At 37.1% G+C, this 14,194-nt stretch overlaps 3 protein-coding genes across 3 annotated transcripts; all 3 read right to left on the reverse strand.

The window, feature by feature from the left end:
* Positions 1 to 622: 622 nt before the first annotated feature.
* LOC112184663 (endoplasmic reticulum chaperone BiP) lies at positions 623 to 3,204 on the reverse strand. Its single transcript, XM_024322912.2, has 6 exons — positions 3,145 to 3,204; positions 2,669 to 2,889; positions 2,345 to 2,556; positions 1,568 to 1,978; positions 1,247 to 1,484; positions 623 to 1,158 (listed from the first exon to the last, which is right to left on the reverse strand). Exons 2-6 carry the CDS (start codon positions 2,791 to 2,793, stop codon positions 696 to 698), a joined length of 1,449 nt encoding a protein of 482 aa, XP_024178680.2. The 5' UTR covers positions 2,794 to 2,889; positions 3,145 to 3,204; the 3' UTR covers positions 623 to 695.
* Positions 3,205 to 3,867: 663 nt separating this feature from the next.
* On the reverse strand, positions 3,868 to 7,239 carry LOC112184136 (luminal-binding protein 3). The gene is made up of 6 exons (XM_024322420.2): positions 7,093 to 7,239; positions 6,885 to 6,958; positions 5,323 to 5,965; positions 5,065 to 5,213; positions 4,909 to 4,973; positions 3,868 to 4,798 (listed from the first exon to the last, which is right to left on the reverse strand). The coding sequence occupies exons 1-6, from the start codon at positions 7,124 to 7,126 to the stop codon at positions 4,477 to 4,479; spliced, it is 1,287 nt and encodes a 428-aa protein (XP_024178188.1). The 5' UTR covers positions 7,127 to 7,239; the 3' UTR covers positions 3,868 to 4,476.
* Positions 7,240 to 10,079: 2,840 nt separating this feature from the next.
* LOC112188992 lies at positions 10,080 to 13,348 on the reverse strand. Its single transcript, XM_024328245.2, has 5 exons — positions 13,151 to 13,348; positions 12,875 to 13,070; positions 12,613 to 12,786; positions 12,411 to 12,507; positions 10,080 to 10,512 (listed from the first exon to the last, which is right to left on the reverse strand). The coding sequence occupies exons 1-5, from the start codon at positions 13,212 to 13,214 to the stop codon at positions 10,294 to 10,296; spliced, it is 750 nt and encodes a 249-aa protein (XP_024184013.1). The 5' UTR covers positions 13,215 to 13,348; the 3' UTR covers positions 10,080 to 10,293.
* Between the last annotated feature and the right edge of the window lie 846 nt (positions 13,349 to 14,194).

The raw sequence follows: 14,194 nt of genomic DNA on the forward strand, positions 1-14,194 counted from the left end.
TTTATAGAGAAGTGATGGATGAGGTAGAGTCAAGTATGACTTCAATTTGAATTTAAAATCATGTCAATCGGTTTGACCAAGTTTGTAGGCCTTTGGTCCACTCCCATCAACCTACTGGGATTTAAATTGAATTCGTTATGGCTAGCTTACATTTGATCTTATCATAATTGAAAATATCCAACTAACCACCTTGGACATTATCTGAACGCCTATTCTTTTTCAATTAATCAACCACTTGTTCGTTGAAGTTTGATGACCTTGAAGTTGAATTCAAATGCAAATATCCAAATTATCTGCCTTCACTTCAATTTGAATGACAAGGTTGTGCTATACATGTTTCTCATTGGTTATTTTGTTGGTGATAATTAGGAAACCAAGTAGTCATCACAATGATTTGAACCAGTATCTTTATCTCCATTGCTTCATCTTTTGAACAAACAAGTGAGCTTGTTATGTTATTTTCATGCAAAAAGCAACGCCGTATATTGTCTATATAAAGGCCCTTGTTGAATTGGGTTTGTGATTTTTTTTTTATCTCAACAGCAGCTAGCTTATCAATGGGGCTCGTCACCGCCTCCAGTATTGCATAACTGCAATTTCGAGGCATCTCAAAAGTGTTCCATTAGTTCTCACTATACTCTTTTAATCAAATACATCCTACTCATATGATTCTATAGATCCCATCTTCAAACGAATTACAACTCACTATGGGATTGACTAGAAGTTGTAGGGGAATAGTGAACCTTGATTGGATCCAGTACCTCTTTCACTTCCTTCATCTTGGCATCAAAGTCATCTGCCTCTGCATCTTCATTATCTACTAACCATTCTACAGTCTCCTTTATTGTGGTAAAAATCACCCTTTGGTCAATGGAGTCCATCTCAACTCGGTACTTTTTCTGATGAAACCAACGCCACCGCTTTCGTGACAAGTAGGTGAGAAATTCATTCTTTGCAACTGCATTCCTCAACAATTTGTCGTCCTCTTCTGCGAATTCCTGGGCCTCCTTCACCATCTTGTCAACCTTTTCCAAGCTGAAATGTGCCCTGATGTCAATCATTATGGAGGCAGATTCCATGGTGTCCTCTGCCTTTACTTTCACATTTAAGATGCCAATGGCATCAACTCTAAATGTAACACTTGCTTTGGGAGGTTCCCTGCAAAATTCAAGGAGATTTTTAGTTAACAAGTTAGTAACAGACTAATTACCATGATCTAGTAGCTACACTTCCGATATCTAATTACCATGATGGTCTAGTAGTTACACGTTTTAGATGAATCACTCCAATTGCAATGCAATCCTTTGTCAATGGTCGTGCACCGGCATAGACCTCCAAAGTCCTATTGCCATCCTTCCATGTGTCAAATTCAACAAGCATAAGCATCTTTGTCGGGATACGGGTGTTCTTTGGAATAAACGCTGCCATTATACCATTTTGATCGATGCCAAGGCTGAGAGGAGAGCCATCAACAAATAGGAGGTCTGCAAAAATATCAATCAGTGAGATTCTTTAATGACATGCCATGCATGAAACTAGTAACATAGAAAAACGGATAACAAATTACCATCAATAATGGATTTAATGTCCAAATGCACTTGGGGCTGGGTTCTCAAGGCTTTTTGAGCCTGCTCACACTGCATTAAAAGCTTCCTCACAAGCTTCTTTGATTTTTTTACATCCTTCTTGTATATCCTCTTGATCAAACTGATGAAATGATCATTTAGCCTATCCGCCAAGTGTCCAAGCACTTGAGTACCTCCACTATGCTTTAACTCAGCAATGCCATCATTAGTGGTTAACGTGCTAAGAAGATATGAACCGCCACCCATGTCAAATACAAAAATGCTTTCTCCTCTCTTTGCCATACTGAAGGCAATAGCTGCAGCAGTAGGCTCATTGATTAGCCGAGCCACATTGAGGCCTGCAATGGTGGCTGCATCCAATGTAGCCAACCTTTGGGATTGGGTAAAGTGAGCTACAGATAACAAGTATATAGTTAGTGTACAAAAAGGTTGCAGTACTCTTGACCAGCAAGATCACAAGCAATACCCAAAGCTATCAAAGAAGCTACTTCTAAGCTATCAAAAGAGCTGTACTAGTCTTCACCCGAAAGTGCATCAACAAATTCTCACTGCAAGTTACTCAATAGGTCAGGACAACACTGGTATGTAGATGCAGCTGAAGAATACCACACATCTATCAGATTAACCTCATACTTGTCATCCCAAAATTTATTAAATCAGACTAGCTATATAACCGGCCACTTCCAATCGAACCAAAAATGCAAGCACAAGCAAATATGGAGGGTACGTAAAGCAGGATGAGTAATCCTAAACAATACCTGGAACGGCTATGACAGCGAAATGAATCTTCTTCCCCAAATAAGATTGAGCTGATTCTTTCATCTTAATTAATATTCTAGCACTAATCTCTTCAGGGGTAAACACATGCGTTGCACCTCTTATCTTCAACTCAACACAAGCCTTTCCATTTTTGTTGACAACCTTGAAGGGTAAGAAATCAATTCTGCTCTGAACCATAGCATCATCAAATCTATTCCCACCAAATTAAAAGCAATAATTAAACCTTGTACAACATGGAAACAAAAGAAAAAGAAAACAAATAAAACTATATAATTAACATGAAGAAGAAGAAGTTTGCCTACTTTCTTCCCATGAGCAGCTTTACATCAAACACCGTACGCTCTGGGTTGAAGGGGGCTAAGTTCCTTGCCTCCTCTCCAACCAAGCACTTGCCATCATCAGGGTGTGATCTTACTGCCTCTGTCATTCGGTATCATCTCGACCTGACCATTCTTGTACACGGCCACCGACGAATAAGTGGTTCCGAGATGGATACCAATCACCTCATCATCCACACACGATCCTAACCAAAATTGAGAAAGAATAATCAAAAACGGAACCCGGCCTCACCAAATTAAAGTTGACAAGAATGCTAACCAAAATTGAGAAAGAATCAGAAATTGTATAACCAAACCGGTAATGCAGATGTAGATTTCACAGTTTTGAACTCATAAATCAAGCACAGAACAAGTTCGATTCGGGATAATTTCGAAGCTTGGTAAAGAAAACGCACGCAATCAACACAAAAAAGTCTAGACTCTACAGCGAAGAGGAGTACCAAAAGATTCAGCGAAGAGGAGCACGAAGACGAGGAGCACTATCATCTTCACTAGCACCGCCATTCCTTCTTTCTCCCTACTGCTCTGAATTGTGAGACTTCATGTACCTGAAGCGCGCCTAAACTTTTTACTCCTTTTGCAACATCATCGCGGTAAAAAGTTAAAATAAAGCTTCTAGATCCTATGGCAGCCTTCCTTTTTTCTTTTCTTTTTTTTAAATGGAAAATGGAGTTTAATTATCCGCAAAGAGTAACTATTCCTGTATAATCATTTTTTCTCACAAATTTACCCTAGTAGAAGTAATTCATTATTCTATAAAAATAAAATTAAAAAGTAATTTCAAACTATAGATAGTTTTAGTTGCGATATATGAGACGTGACCAAACTCTAGATTATAATATACATACTAACATAAGTTCTAGAAATTAGAAGTAAATTGAACCTACTCATCGACTCATTACAAGAATACTGACACTTTAATCATTGTCAACAAAAAATCTTACGTGTTATAATTATTTTTTTCCTTTATAAATATTATAAATTTTCTTCTAAAAAAAATTATAAAATAAATTTACCACTAAGTAGGTTATTTTAGAGGCTTTTCACCAAAAAAAAAAAGTTATTGCAGATTTTTATTTACGGACTTGCCATTCGTGGATATTTGAAAATTTAACTATGTAAAAGCCATTTGCTTGGTTTTTCATTTGTGAGCCATGGCTTGCCAACCCTCGGGAGTTTTGGCCTTCTGCCTTCGGTGTTTTTCTCCCACCTATCGTCAGCTTTTGCTGGATCGTCTTCGAGGTGGGAACGTTTTGGGGTGTGAACCTGGTGCCAGCTCTGGTTCGGGGCGACTTTGTTTTATCCAAGGGATCCGGTGGCTCTGCGTGTTGGGTTTTGAAGCAGTGGCGGAGGTTCTTGCTGGAGGCTTAAGTTGTTGCGGTGGTTGGGACTGCGTCTTGCCCAGCAACAGTGGTTCTATTTCAGTCCATGTTGAGTGAATATGGTCCATTGAAGATGCCCGCTGAGAGTCACTGATAGCACAACTACAGACCATAGACAAGCGAAATGCAAATGTGGAAGATTTCTGTAAGAGACTATATAGTATATATATATGTATATCACAAAATGGTCCTTGTAAGTCAGCCAAAATGGGAACTGTCCAGAACGAAATAGGCAAAGTGAACAGTCAAAGTTGCAGACCTTTACACTTGTGAAAGCCTAAAGCTAGATGCCTACTTTGGGCAACAACTATATAACAAATGTATCCCCAAATACTCACCTTCAGATCTACAACTCATCTTTTTGAGAGAATATTAGTAGTAGTGCTAGTTTCAGGCAAAATGTGTGATCTCTATTTTTACTAGTTCTCTAAGCTTCTCCTCCATTTCTTCGAAATCTTCCTGCTCTACCGTATCAAATTTAGTTTCCAACAATGCGCGAGCCTTCTCTATTGTGCTATGAAGCTTCCTCCGCTTGTCCAGATTGGAAGGATACATAATACCTTTTATTGTATTAGCCACGTCTGCCACATCCTCAAGACTGAGCCTGGCAAGTACTTTATCCCTTGCTTTGACATCCTCTTCAATGGTCACATGTAGAATCCCATTTGCATCGATATCAAAAAACACTTCAATTCGGGTCGCTTTGTCGAATCTGTTGCAAAGTATAGGAAAGCAGATTTCAATATAAAAAAACATCTTGACAACTGCTAGACAGAAACTCACCCAAACCAAGGACAAAATAGTTGGTAGTACTGTGGTTACCTTACAGGAATTCTTTTAATCTCAGAACATTCATTTGGCAATAGTCTTCCTTCACATTCATAGGCCTGATGAATGAAACATACATTAGTCTAAGCAGGTAAAAGATGCATATGCATTAAGCAAACATTCTAGTGGTACTAAGTTGTGATTTTGTACCACAACGGGGGCTGTATTATCTTTGGTTCTGAGGAAAAGTTTCGTTGACATCTTATTTGGGATAACAGTGTTCCTTGGTATACATTCATGCACCCTGTCACCTATGTCCATACCGAGAGTGAAAGGAACAATATCACGCAAAATAAGGCCTGTCAAAAAAAAAAACAATCAAGTCTCACTGTGACTATCCATTCTCTCATGAATGGTGAATGATCTGGTAACTGTATTTTTTTTATAAGAAACTGTATCAATCAATACCTTTGGTTTCATTCCAGCTGTCTCCACTACAGGCTCCACCCAGAACTGCAGCACCGAAGGCAATGGCCTCATCAGGATTAACACCCTTGTTTGGTTCTTTCCCATTGAAGAAGTCCTTCAACAACTGTTGCACCTTAGGAATTCGAGTACTCCCTCCAACAAGCACAATCTCGTCAATATCTGTTTTTGTCAGGCCTGCATCTTCTAAACAATTTGTCACAGTCCCGATGGTCTTGTTAAACAACTCCATGTTCAACTCCTCAAACTTAGCCCTGGTCAATGGCTCCGAGAAATAATCAATACCATCAACTAGAGACTCAACCTCCACATGGGTTTGGTGCTGTCTACTCAAGGCTCCCTTTGCTCTCTCACAATCCTTGCGAAGCTTGGCAACAGCCTTGTTATTTTTGCGGATATCATGGTAGTACTTCCTCTTGATCAATGTGATGAAAAAGTCAACCAGTCTGTCGTCAAAGATCCTACCTCCCAAGTGAATGTCTCCACTTGTCGCCATTACTTCAAAAAGACCTTTATCAATGTGCACGATACTCACATCTAATGCACCCCCTCCAAGATTATAAACCAGTATATCCTTTTCTTCAATATGCTCAGCAATGGTGCTTGCATCCTGAGCAGCCTGCCCCTGCACATTATTGAAACAAACCTTCAGAAGAACTGAAAAACAACCCTACACCAATGATTAGAATAACTTCATTCTGATAACAAAACAAACAAGATAATGGGAAACTGAATGGAGAAGTCATTATGGAACTGGTATCTGGAGAGTTTGTAAAAATTGGTTTCCATATATTCTCACTGACTAATCAATTGTTACATCAGAGATCATATATAACAATATTACATTAAAATGATTTCTTCTATCTAACTGAATAAATCAAAGCTTTAAGCCCTCCAACAAGGCGTGGCTGATCATGAGTATCTGCAGTCCACAATGATAAGGCTTTGTTGAACAGCTTTGGAGTTGGACAACAATGGCATTCTTAAGATAAACAACAATACAGTACAACCAAACCCACCCAATACATTCCATCCATTAATAGATGAAAAATAGCATTGAAGTATGTAAAGGCCAATAGTTCCTTCACAATTTAAGCATTATGCTCATGCCCGACTACCCAATCTTTACAGCCTTGAAAGTTGAAACCCCCCATAACACCCTTGCAGCACCGTTTGCTCTGCTTAAAAACCCCTAACAGAGGCACACGACAATGACAATGCTCCCAAGTCTCAAATATGGAAGTCCACCCAAATCTTATATATGTTTCACATTACAACATATGTTGTTTGGAATTTTCAGGACCCATTTTTATGCCCTATAAGCAGTTCAAAGTCATGCATTTCTGATTACCATTTAAGAGAATACTGGTACCAAATTTCCATAGAATTTTGTTTCTAATATTAACCATCATGCATTCTCTAAATAAATTGCAAACTGTGCCTCTAGCCCATCAAAGTCAACTTTTTTTTTTTTTAAGGAAATTATCAAAGTCAACTCAGTCAAGCATAAATGATCAGTTCAAAAGAAAATAGGGTGTTCATACCTCAGCTGTTTCCGGCATCTTCATGAACATTGCAGCATTGTTTCCACCGGTGAATGCCATTCCAGACGAAGCTCCTGATAGAGATGATTGAAACAACAGTATCAATCTCTTCAGCAAATTTGAAGCGGAAAAAGAAAGGAACAAAAATTAGGGATATGAGTAATTTCGAGTTATAGAAACCCTATCGAAAGTTCTAGGGTTTAGTTACCTGTGACCAAGATAAAGAAAAGCAGAATCGCCATCTTCAACGCTATTAGTTAGTGCGACTTTGAATCTTGGTGTGTGTGTGTGTCTTTCTGGTGAATGTGAATTTGAATTGGGAGCTGGCATGGGAGGGTTTCTGAAAACTTAAGGAGGGCGGATCTTTTATTCCCTATGGCTCTTGACCACTGATGCTTCACGAATACTAAGCGTTGGTGTAATCCAACGGATAACAGAACTTGGCCGGATGACTTCAAATAATATATTTTTTTAGCGCCACCATCACACATTCTTTTTTTTTTTTTTTTTTTTTTTTTTTTTTTTTTTTTTTTTCTTTTTTAAAGAGGATCAAAGGATTTCACTCCTACCCCTATGGTGACTCGAACCCATGACTTCGTACATAGGTAGTGGGTGCTCTAACCACTGAGCCACCATCACACATTCACACACACGGTATTCTTAAAGTTTTTTTTAGGCTAAAAAACTAATCCGTGCTGGGAGGAGGGGGTCAGCATATATAACTTTTCATTCCCGCTGGTCAGTAAGGATAGATTGAGATTTAACTCCAATAAGCATCAAAATGATTCGAACCATGTGTGAACTTAAACACTTGGAAACTCTTACCAACTTGACCACTTATAGTTGTTAATTGTCAAAATTCTTTGTTCAACAACAAAAGGTCTTTTTTTCGTGTAAAAAAAAAAAAAAGGTTGATCTTTGTGTAAGTTGTCGAACCACAAACCAATAAAAATGCGCCACATAAGCAAGTGCATAAAATTTATATACCCTTAATGAGAAATTCTTAGTATGGCAGTCATGCCACGTGGCTGGTACAACTAACCAATCATGTTTTTTTTTAATTGTTTTAAAAAACTAGCCATATTTAATTAAAATGAAATATCCAAAACACCCTCCTCCTCTGCATAGACAATGATTGGTTAGGCGTACCGCCACATGACACGCATGTCCTACCTAAAAATCTCTCCTCTTAATCTTGTTAATCCAATTCCTCCATCCACTTTGGGTGGACTTCCATACTTGAGAGCATTGTCATTGTGGAGGAATTGGATTGACGTAAATTTGTCTTAGAAGCATTAGGCTCCATCGACACCTTGGTTCCGATGGGTTTGGGATTCAGGAATTGGATTGACTATGACAAGAAGTGGTGGAGGTCATGGTAGTGAATTGACTCGCCTAACAGACGATAGCAAGCCATATAAAGAGTAAGGGCAGCAAGATGTTGGTGGTGGGCCTTTGGGCTTTGATCCTATTTCAATTTGTTGATCTAGGTTTGTGTTATGAATTGGACTCTATGAGAAGGTGCGGCTTCTCCTTTATTAGCTAGGGTGAGGCTATTGCCACCCTATAATTTTCTTTGTTCACCCTACTTGCTCATTGCACCCTACATTTTAATTTTAATTATTAGATTTACTTATCCAACCCATTTCTTTTTCCAGAAATATCATCCATCATATGACATATCAAATTAAAAAAGAAATTTTTTTTTTAACAAAAATTTCTCATTTAATTTATATCAATGAAAAAAACGACCTAAAATATATTAAAGTTTTCTAATAAAATCATAATTTGATTTACTTCCATTTTTTATTTTTTCCATTCAGTTTCAATGTTCATTTATTCCAATCCATATTAAAAAATTATTAAGTGCTACTATGAGCAATGAAAAAAAGATTGATTTTTTTTTAGTGTTTTAAATTTTTTACTTTCGGTGTTTATAAAGGTATTATAAATATTTTGATGAAGTTAACACTAATGGTTTTGTGAATTGAATAACGAATTAACGATGAGGACGCAACAAAAAAAAAATTGTAATAAATTGAAAATTGGATGGAGAAGATGAAGATTAATGTTATCAGAAGAGGAATTAAGTAGTTTTGTATTTAATTAGTTATGTATTTAGTTTTCCTTAAAGATTTAAATTTTAGAAAATTAGTATACTTACCAAATTGCCATGCCTATTCAGCCTAATGGGGAGAAAATCTCCACCAAGTCTATCAAAGAACTGCTCTACACCTATTCAAAAAGATCATGAAAACATGGACAACATTAAAAACTACAAGCAATGTAATCATACACTACTGGCCCCAATATTCGCATAAATCTCGCTAGGACACGCAATTGTGGTATGAGAAGCTTTGTCATAATAGCTAATAGGGCATGGTTATTGCCACCCTACAATTCTTTTCGTTCTTCTTTAAAATTTTGGAGTTTGCTGTAAATATAGGGAATTTGGTTTTCTCTCTCCTCACTTTCCCTAAAATAGAGATAGTTATAGGGAATCTGTTGGAGCAAAAGAGACTAATTTTTCCCTAAAGTAGAGAAAAATCAAAATATAGGGAATCTGTTGGAGATGCTCAGTCTTTCAATAATTCAAATATTTGTAGGGTGAACGAAAAGAATTGTAGGGTGGCAATAACCATGCCCTATTAGCTATTATGACAAAGCTTCTCATACCACAATTGCGTGTCCTAGCGAGATTTATGCGAATATTGGGGCCAGTAGTGTATGATTACATTGCTTGTAGTTTTTAATGTTGTCCATGTTTTCATGATCTTTTTGAATAGGTGTAGAGCAGTTCTTTGATAGACTTGGTGGAGATTTTCTCCCCATTAGGCTGAATAGGCATGGCAATTTGGTACTTCGAGGGCTTAAGCTCTGGTGTACACAATTTTCTAACAATGACCAAATGCAATCGCGCGAATATATAAACATTCACTCCTAAAAAAACAAAAACACAAAATGACCGATTCAGGACTATAGTAATTTCTCCCGCAAAGATTCCGTTTACTAAACTTAACAAAAAGTAGCAGACCCAAAAAAAAATGCTCAACAAAAAGTCCAACCCAAAACCGCAGAATCCGATATCCAACCCATTGCTCGGGTATTTGACCCATCAGCACCTTTAAAGCGACATCACTGCAGACGCAACAAAGCACGAGAAATCTGGACGAGAGAGAGAGAGATGTATGTACATAATTTATAGATAAACATCCTTTTATCCATGATATCTGAATCTAAGAATGTAAACCCATCTTGATTATACACATTGGGGACCTGAGGTAACAATAACTTAAACAAAACAAAATGAAGCTAAACCCTCCAGTTCTTACTGGCCCCTGGAGAAATTGCAACACTGGATTGCAGAGTGCTGCTCTCACCTCCAGCTTTTCATCAAAATCATCATTTTCTACCGCTCATTTTCTTCTGTAGGTGAGAACTGTGAGATATTATCAAGCTTATTCCTCGCATCTATTTTTACCTTCATGCAATCCTCCTTGGCAAGCTCCTCAGATTCCCTTTCTCTATCTTCTATCTTCTTGACATATACATAAGTTAATATGGTTTCATACTCCTCTGTTACCTTCTCCTCCAACTTCCTGTGCTCAGAGATAATGCCTGCACGTCGCTGCACATCATTGAAATGGGCCATTAGAAAGCAATGAGAAACAATAACCAATGATTACAGGAAGCATCATTGTGGAAAAGCAATAGCAAAAAGAATTAGAAGGAATTGATCAATAGAGTCTTATGCAACAATTCTACAGAGTTTAAAACAAATCATTATTAATTTTGTTTTTTAAATAATCCAATGCATGAAAACCTTAACACTTTTTACACCTCAAGGTGTTAAGGCACTAGATCAAAAGAAAAACACTCGCCTCCTGTTTTCGCTATTGCCAGCATTGACTATAACTAATCTTTCACCACTCTAATAGAAACTAACATAATTTCTGAATGTATAAAATGTATCTAACAAACAATAACCAATCTTTTAACAGGTCCAATAGAAACCCTTGATGCAGAATAGCAGCTAATCTAGTCCACATGTCTCAGACCTCTGCTGACCTACTATGGATACTTATACCATTTCCAAGCAAACTGATTTGTCTTTCACTTTGCATACTCAAACAACTAACAGAACTAATCCTTAGCAGCTTGGTCCAAAGGGGGCAAGTGGCCCACTTAGGCTTTGCCAAGAAAAAAAAAAAAGAACTCAGTTAGACAAGCAGTTGTCTTTCCTTTCCCTATCAGTGGATTGACCACAATAGATTCCATCAATTAAACGAATAGCATTAAAATATGTAAGCGACCAACAGTTCCCACACAATTCAAGCAATCTCCCCACGTCCTACCCTATATTCAATAGCTTTGAGTCTCAATTCACATGAAACCTTCAGATAACGCATTCATCTTTTGCTCTGGCCACAAAGCTATGCAACAGGAGGCACACTATCATGATGCTCTCAGGAATGCAGTAAGAAGAAGAATACTGCACTTTGGCCAATTTCCTTACTTTGTGGTGCCGAGAAGGAACTAAGGGACCTCATCCTTTTGGTAGGAAACTAAATATGGAAGCCATAGGGCTTATCGCTAAAACTAGTGCTATTTCATTAGGCTAATAAAACCATGGGCGGATCCAAGTAGTAGCTTGGGCGGGCTGGAGCCCGTCCGAGATTTTTAGGTTTAAAAAAAAAATTAGATGTATACTTTAATTTATGTGGGTTTAAATGTTTAATTGACGTGGGTAAGTGGGTTTAATTGATTTCAAAACTTATCAAGGTCGATCAATGGGTCTTCTTTCTGCTATGCAATTGTTGTGGGTTTAATTGATTTCAATACTTATCATTTTATCAATTGTTGTGCTATCTCAATATCTCGGCCAGGAGCTTGGCCTCGAGTAATCAATTCAAGTTTATAGAGTTAACTTTGCAGATTGGGCTTGGGTTTATTTGCTAACTATTTCGTCCTATCCATGGCTTTATATTCAGAACAAACTTTTGGGTTGAAAAAAAAAACTATATATGTGATGTATATTTTTTGTTTATATGTATGTTTGTTTAATGAAGCCACCCAAACTCTCAAATTATCGAAGTTAAACTCCTCTCTGGCTCTTCCATTCTCTCCGTCCATCACAAATTCTCATTCTTCTTCTTCGCAAAAAGGCCTAAATTACGGACTAAATTCAATCTTTGAACACTTGAACTCTCAAGTTCTCATCTCCCCACTCTTGCATTCGCACACATGTGCATTATTGTACTAAAAAAAAAATTTTGGGCTTCGCCCAAAGGGACACATAAATATGTAGCCCTCCCTATTTTCAAATCCTAGATCCGCCACTGAATAAAACAAAGGAGTACCCCCTTGGTGCTGATTAGCACACTTAACAAACCATTAAGATGGAATTTCTATTTCTCTATTTGATCTTTGCATTCTCTACTTTTTGTTGATGATCAAATTTGGATTGCAAGTTGTGTGTCGCATTGATAAAAAGTTGAAAAGAAAATAGAGAGAGAAGTTGCATACTTTATTGACCTCAGCTTGCTCCTCTGCACTTAGTTCCAACTCCTCTTCTGCTATTGCCCACAAGGCAGACCTCTGGTAATCACACTCAGACGAATCCCTAAAAGTACAAAATCAAACAAAATATGATCTAGTCGAAAACGAAAACGATAACGAAAACCCACAATCTCTTGCATAATTCGAATTGTCAATGAAATTGGTTTACCTATACCATCTGACCCGGTTCATGTTAGGAATCGGTCGTTTTCGGACGGAATCAATGGGTTTACCACTTTGCACCTCGTGAATCAAACGGTCGACGTGATCAGTGAGTGCAACCCATGAGGGTATTATTCTAGTGAATCGGTCTACACACCATGGTTTTCTAGCCTCCTCCGCACTAAACCATCAAAACCAAATCAAGCATTAGCAATCCAAATTTTTTTTTTTTTTTAAAATGCCTATTACAATCTAACTTCAATGCTTACTTATCCCCGAAAAGCAACTCTACGCCGGAAAGTGGGCGTTGTCCACGTTCGAGAGCTGCTATTGTTTCGTTTATCAAGCTCTCTCCAATTAACCGATCCAGATCGTCAAGCGGTGACGGATTGGAATCAATCGCGCCGGCGGTCCACCCGAGCAAGTCGGCGCGGGCGTCGGCTAACGCTACTCCAAACAAAAATTCTGCATAATTTTCAAAAATCAAAAATCGATTCCAGCGTCTAACAAAGATTGAAAATAGATTTTGACAAATTTAGTAGTGCCTGAAACAAAGAGAAGCAGAATGATTTTCTTCAGCACCGTTCCTGTGGTCTTTCTATATTCCATGGCGCTACTTTGATCTGTAATTTTCTGTAGGAGTTAGGGTTTTGATGTATAGCGCCAACTTGATCGAATAGATCTTTAGGGTCAGAAATCGAAAAAATCTCCTATTGCCCAGTTTTTTGAGTTCCTTATAACTTACGGAGATGTATATTTGTATTTAGGGTCCTTGTATGGTGTAGGAGTTCTTAAGTCATAATGAATAGGATTTTCGGAGAACTCAGCACCTTTTTCCTAAGAGAAATTTTAAATACACACCCCTAATTACTTAATACACATCCCTATTATTTTATATTTCAAATTAGATTTTGTAGGTAGGTTGAATGACCAAAACAGACATCTATGCATTAGAAAGAAAGAAAAAATAGTTATATTTTCCTTATATAGAATAGTTTATGTATAAATAGTTAGATAAACACAACAAATTTCTATACATGGCCTCCTAATTTAGTATAAGAATAATGTTGGAAACTATCTAATTTAATTTTTTTTAAATAAATTGTAATTAAATGAGGTTAGATTGTTAGAAGCCATAATATTTAGAATTGCAAAATCAATGGTATTAAATGTTTTTAAAACGGATCGTTTTACTCCCATTTTTTAGTTAATTTCCTTTTCTTTCTTTTTTCTAAGAGATACAATTAATCCATTTATTTTCTAATATAAAACATCACGGGTGAAAAAACTTTATAATTGTTAATTTGTTTGGCCCCTCTAATGACAACTTTGTAGTTCCACCATTTGAGAGAAACTAGTGATATAGTTGTGGTTAAATGTTCAACTCATAATTTTATACTTGATCAACATGGTGTTTGGTGGATGAGAACTCAAATAATATAAAACCTATTTATGTGCATTTATTTAAAGGGAACAATAATAAATCTTTATGAATTTTTGAATAAGTAACACAAATAATCAATATGGTCATTTAAAAACATCAATATACTAGAATATACTAATCATATTAAATAGTAGCCTTAATATAG

Source organism: Rosa chinensis, chromosome 2, assembly GCF_002994745.2.
Source record: "Rosa chinensis cultivar Old Blush chromosome 2, RchiOBHm-V2, whole genome shotgun sequence".
Lineage (NCBI taxonomy): Eukaryota > Viridiplantae > Streptophyta > Magnoliopsida > Rosales > Rosaceae > Rosa > Rosa chinensis.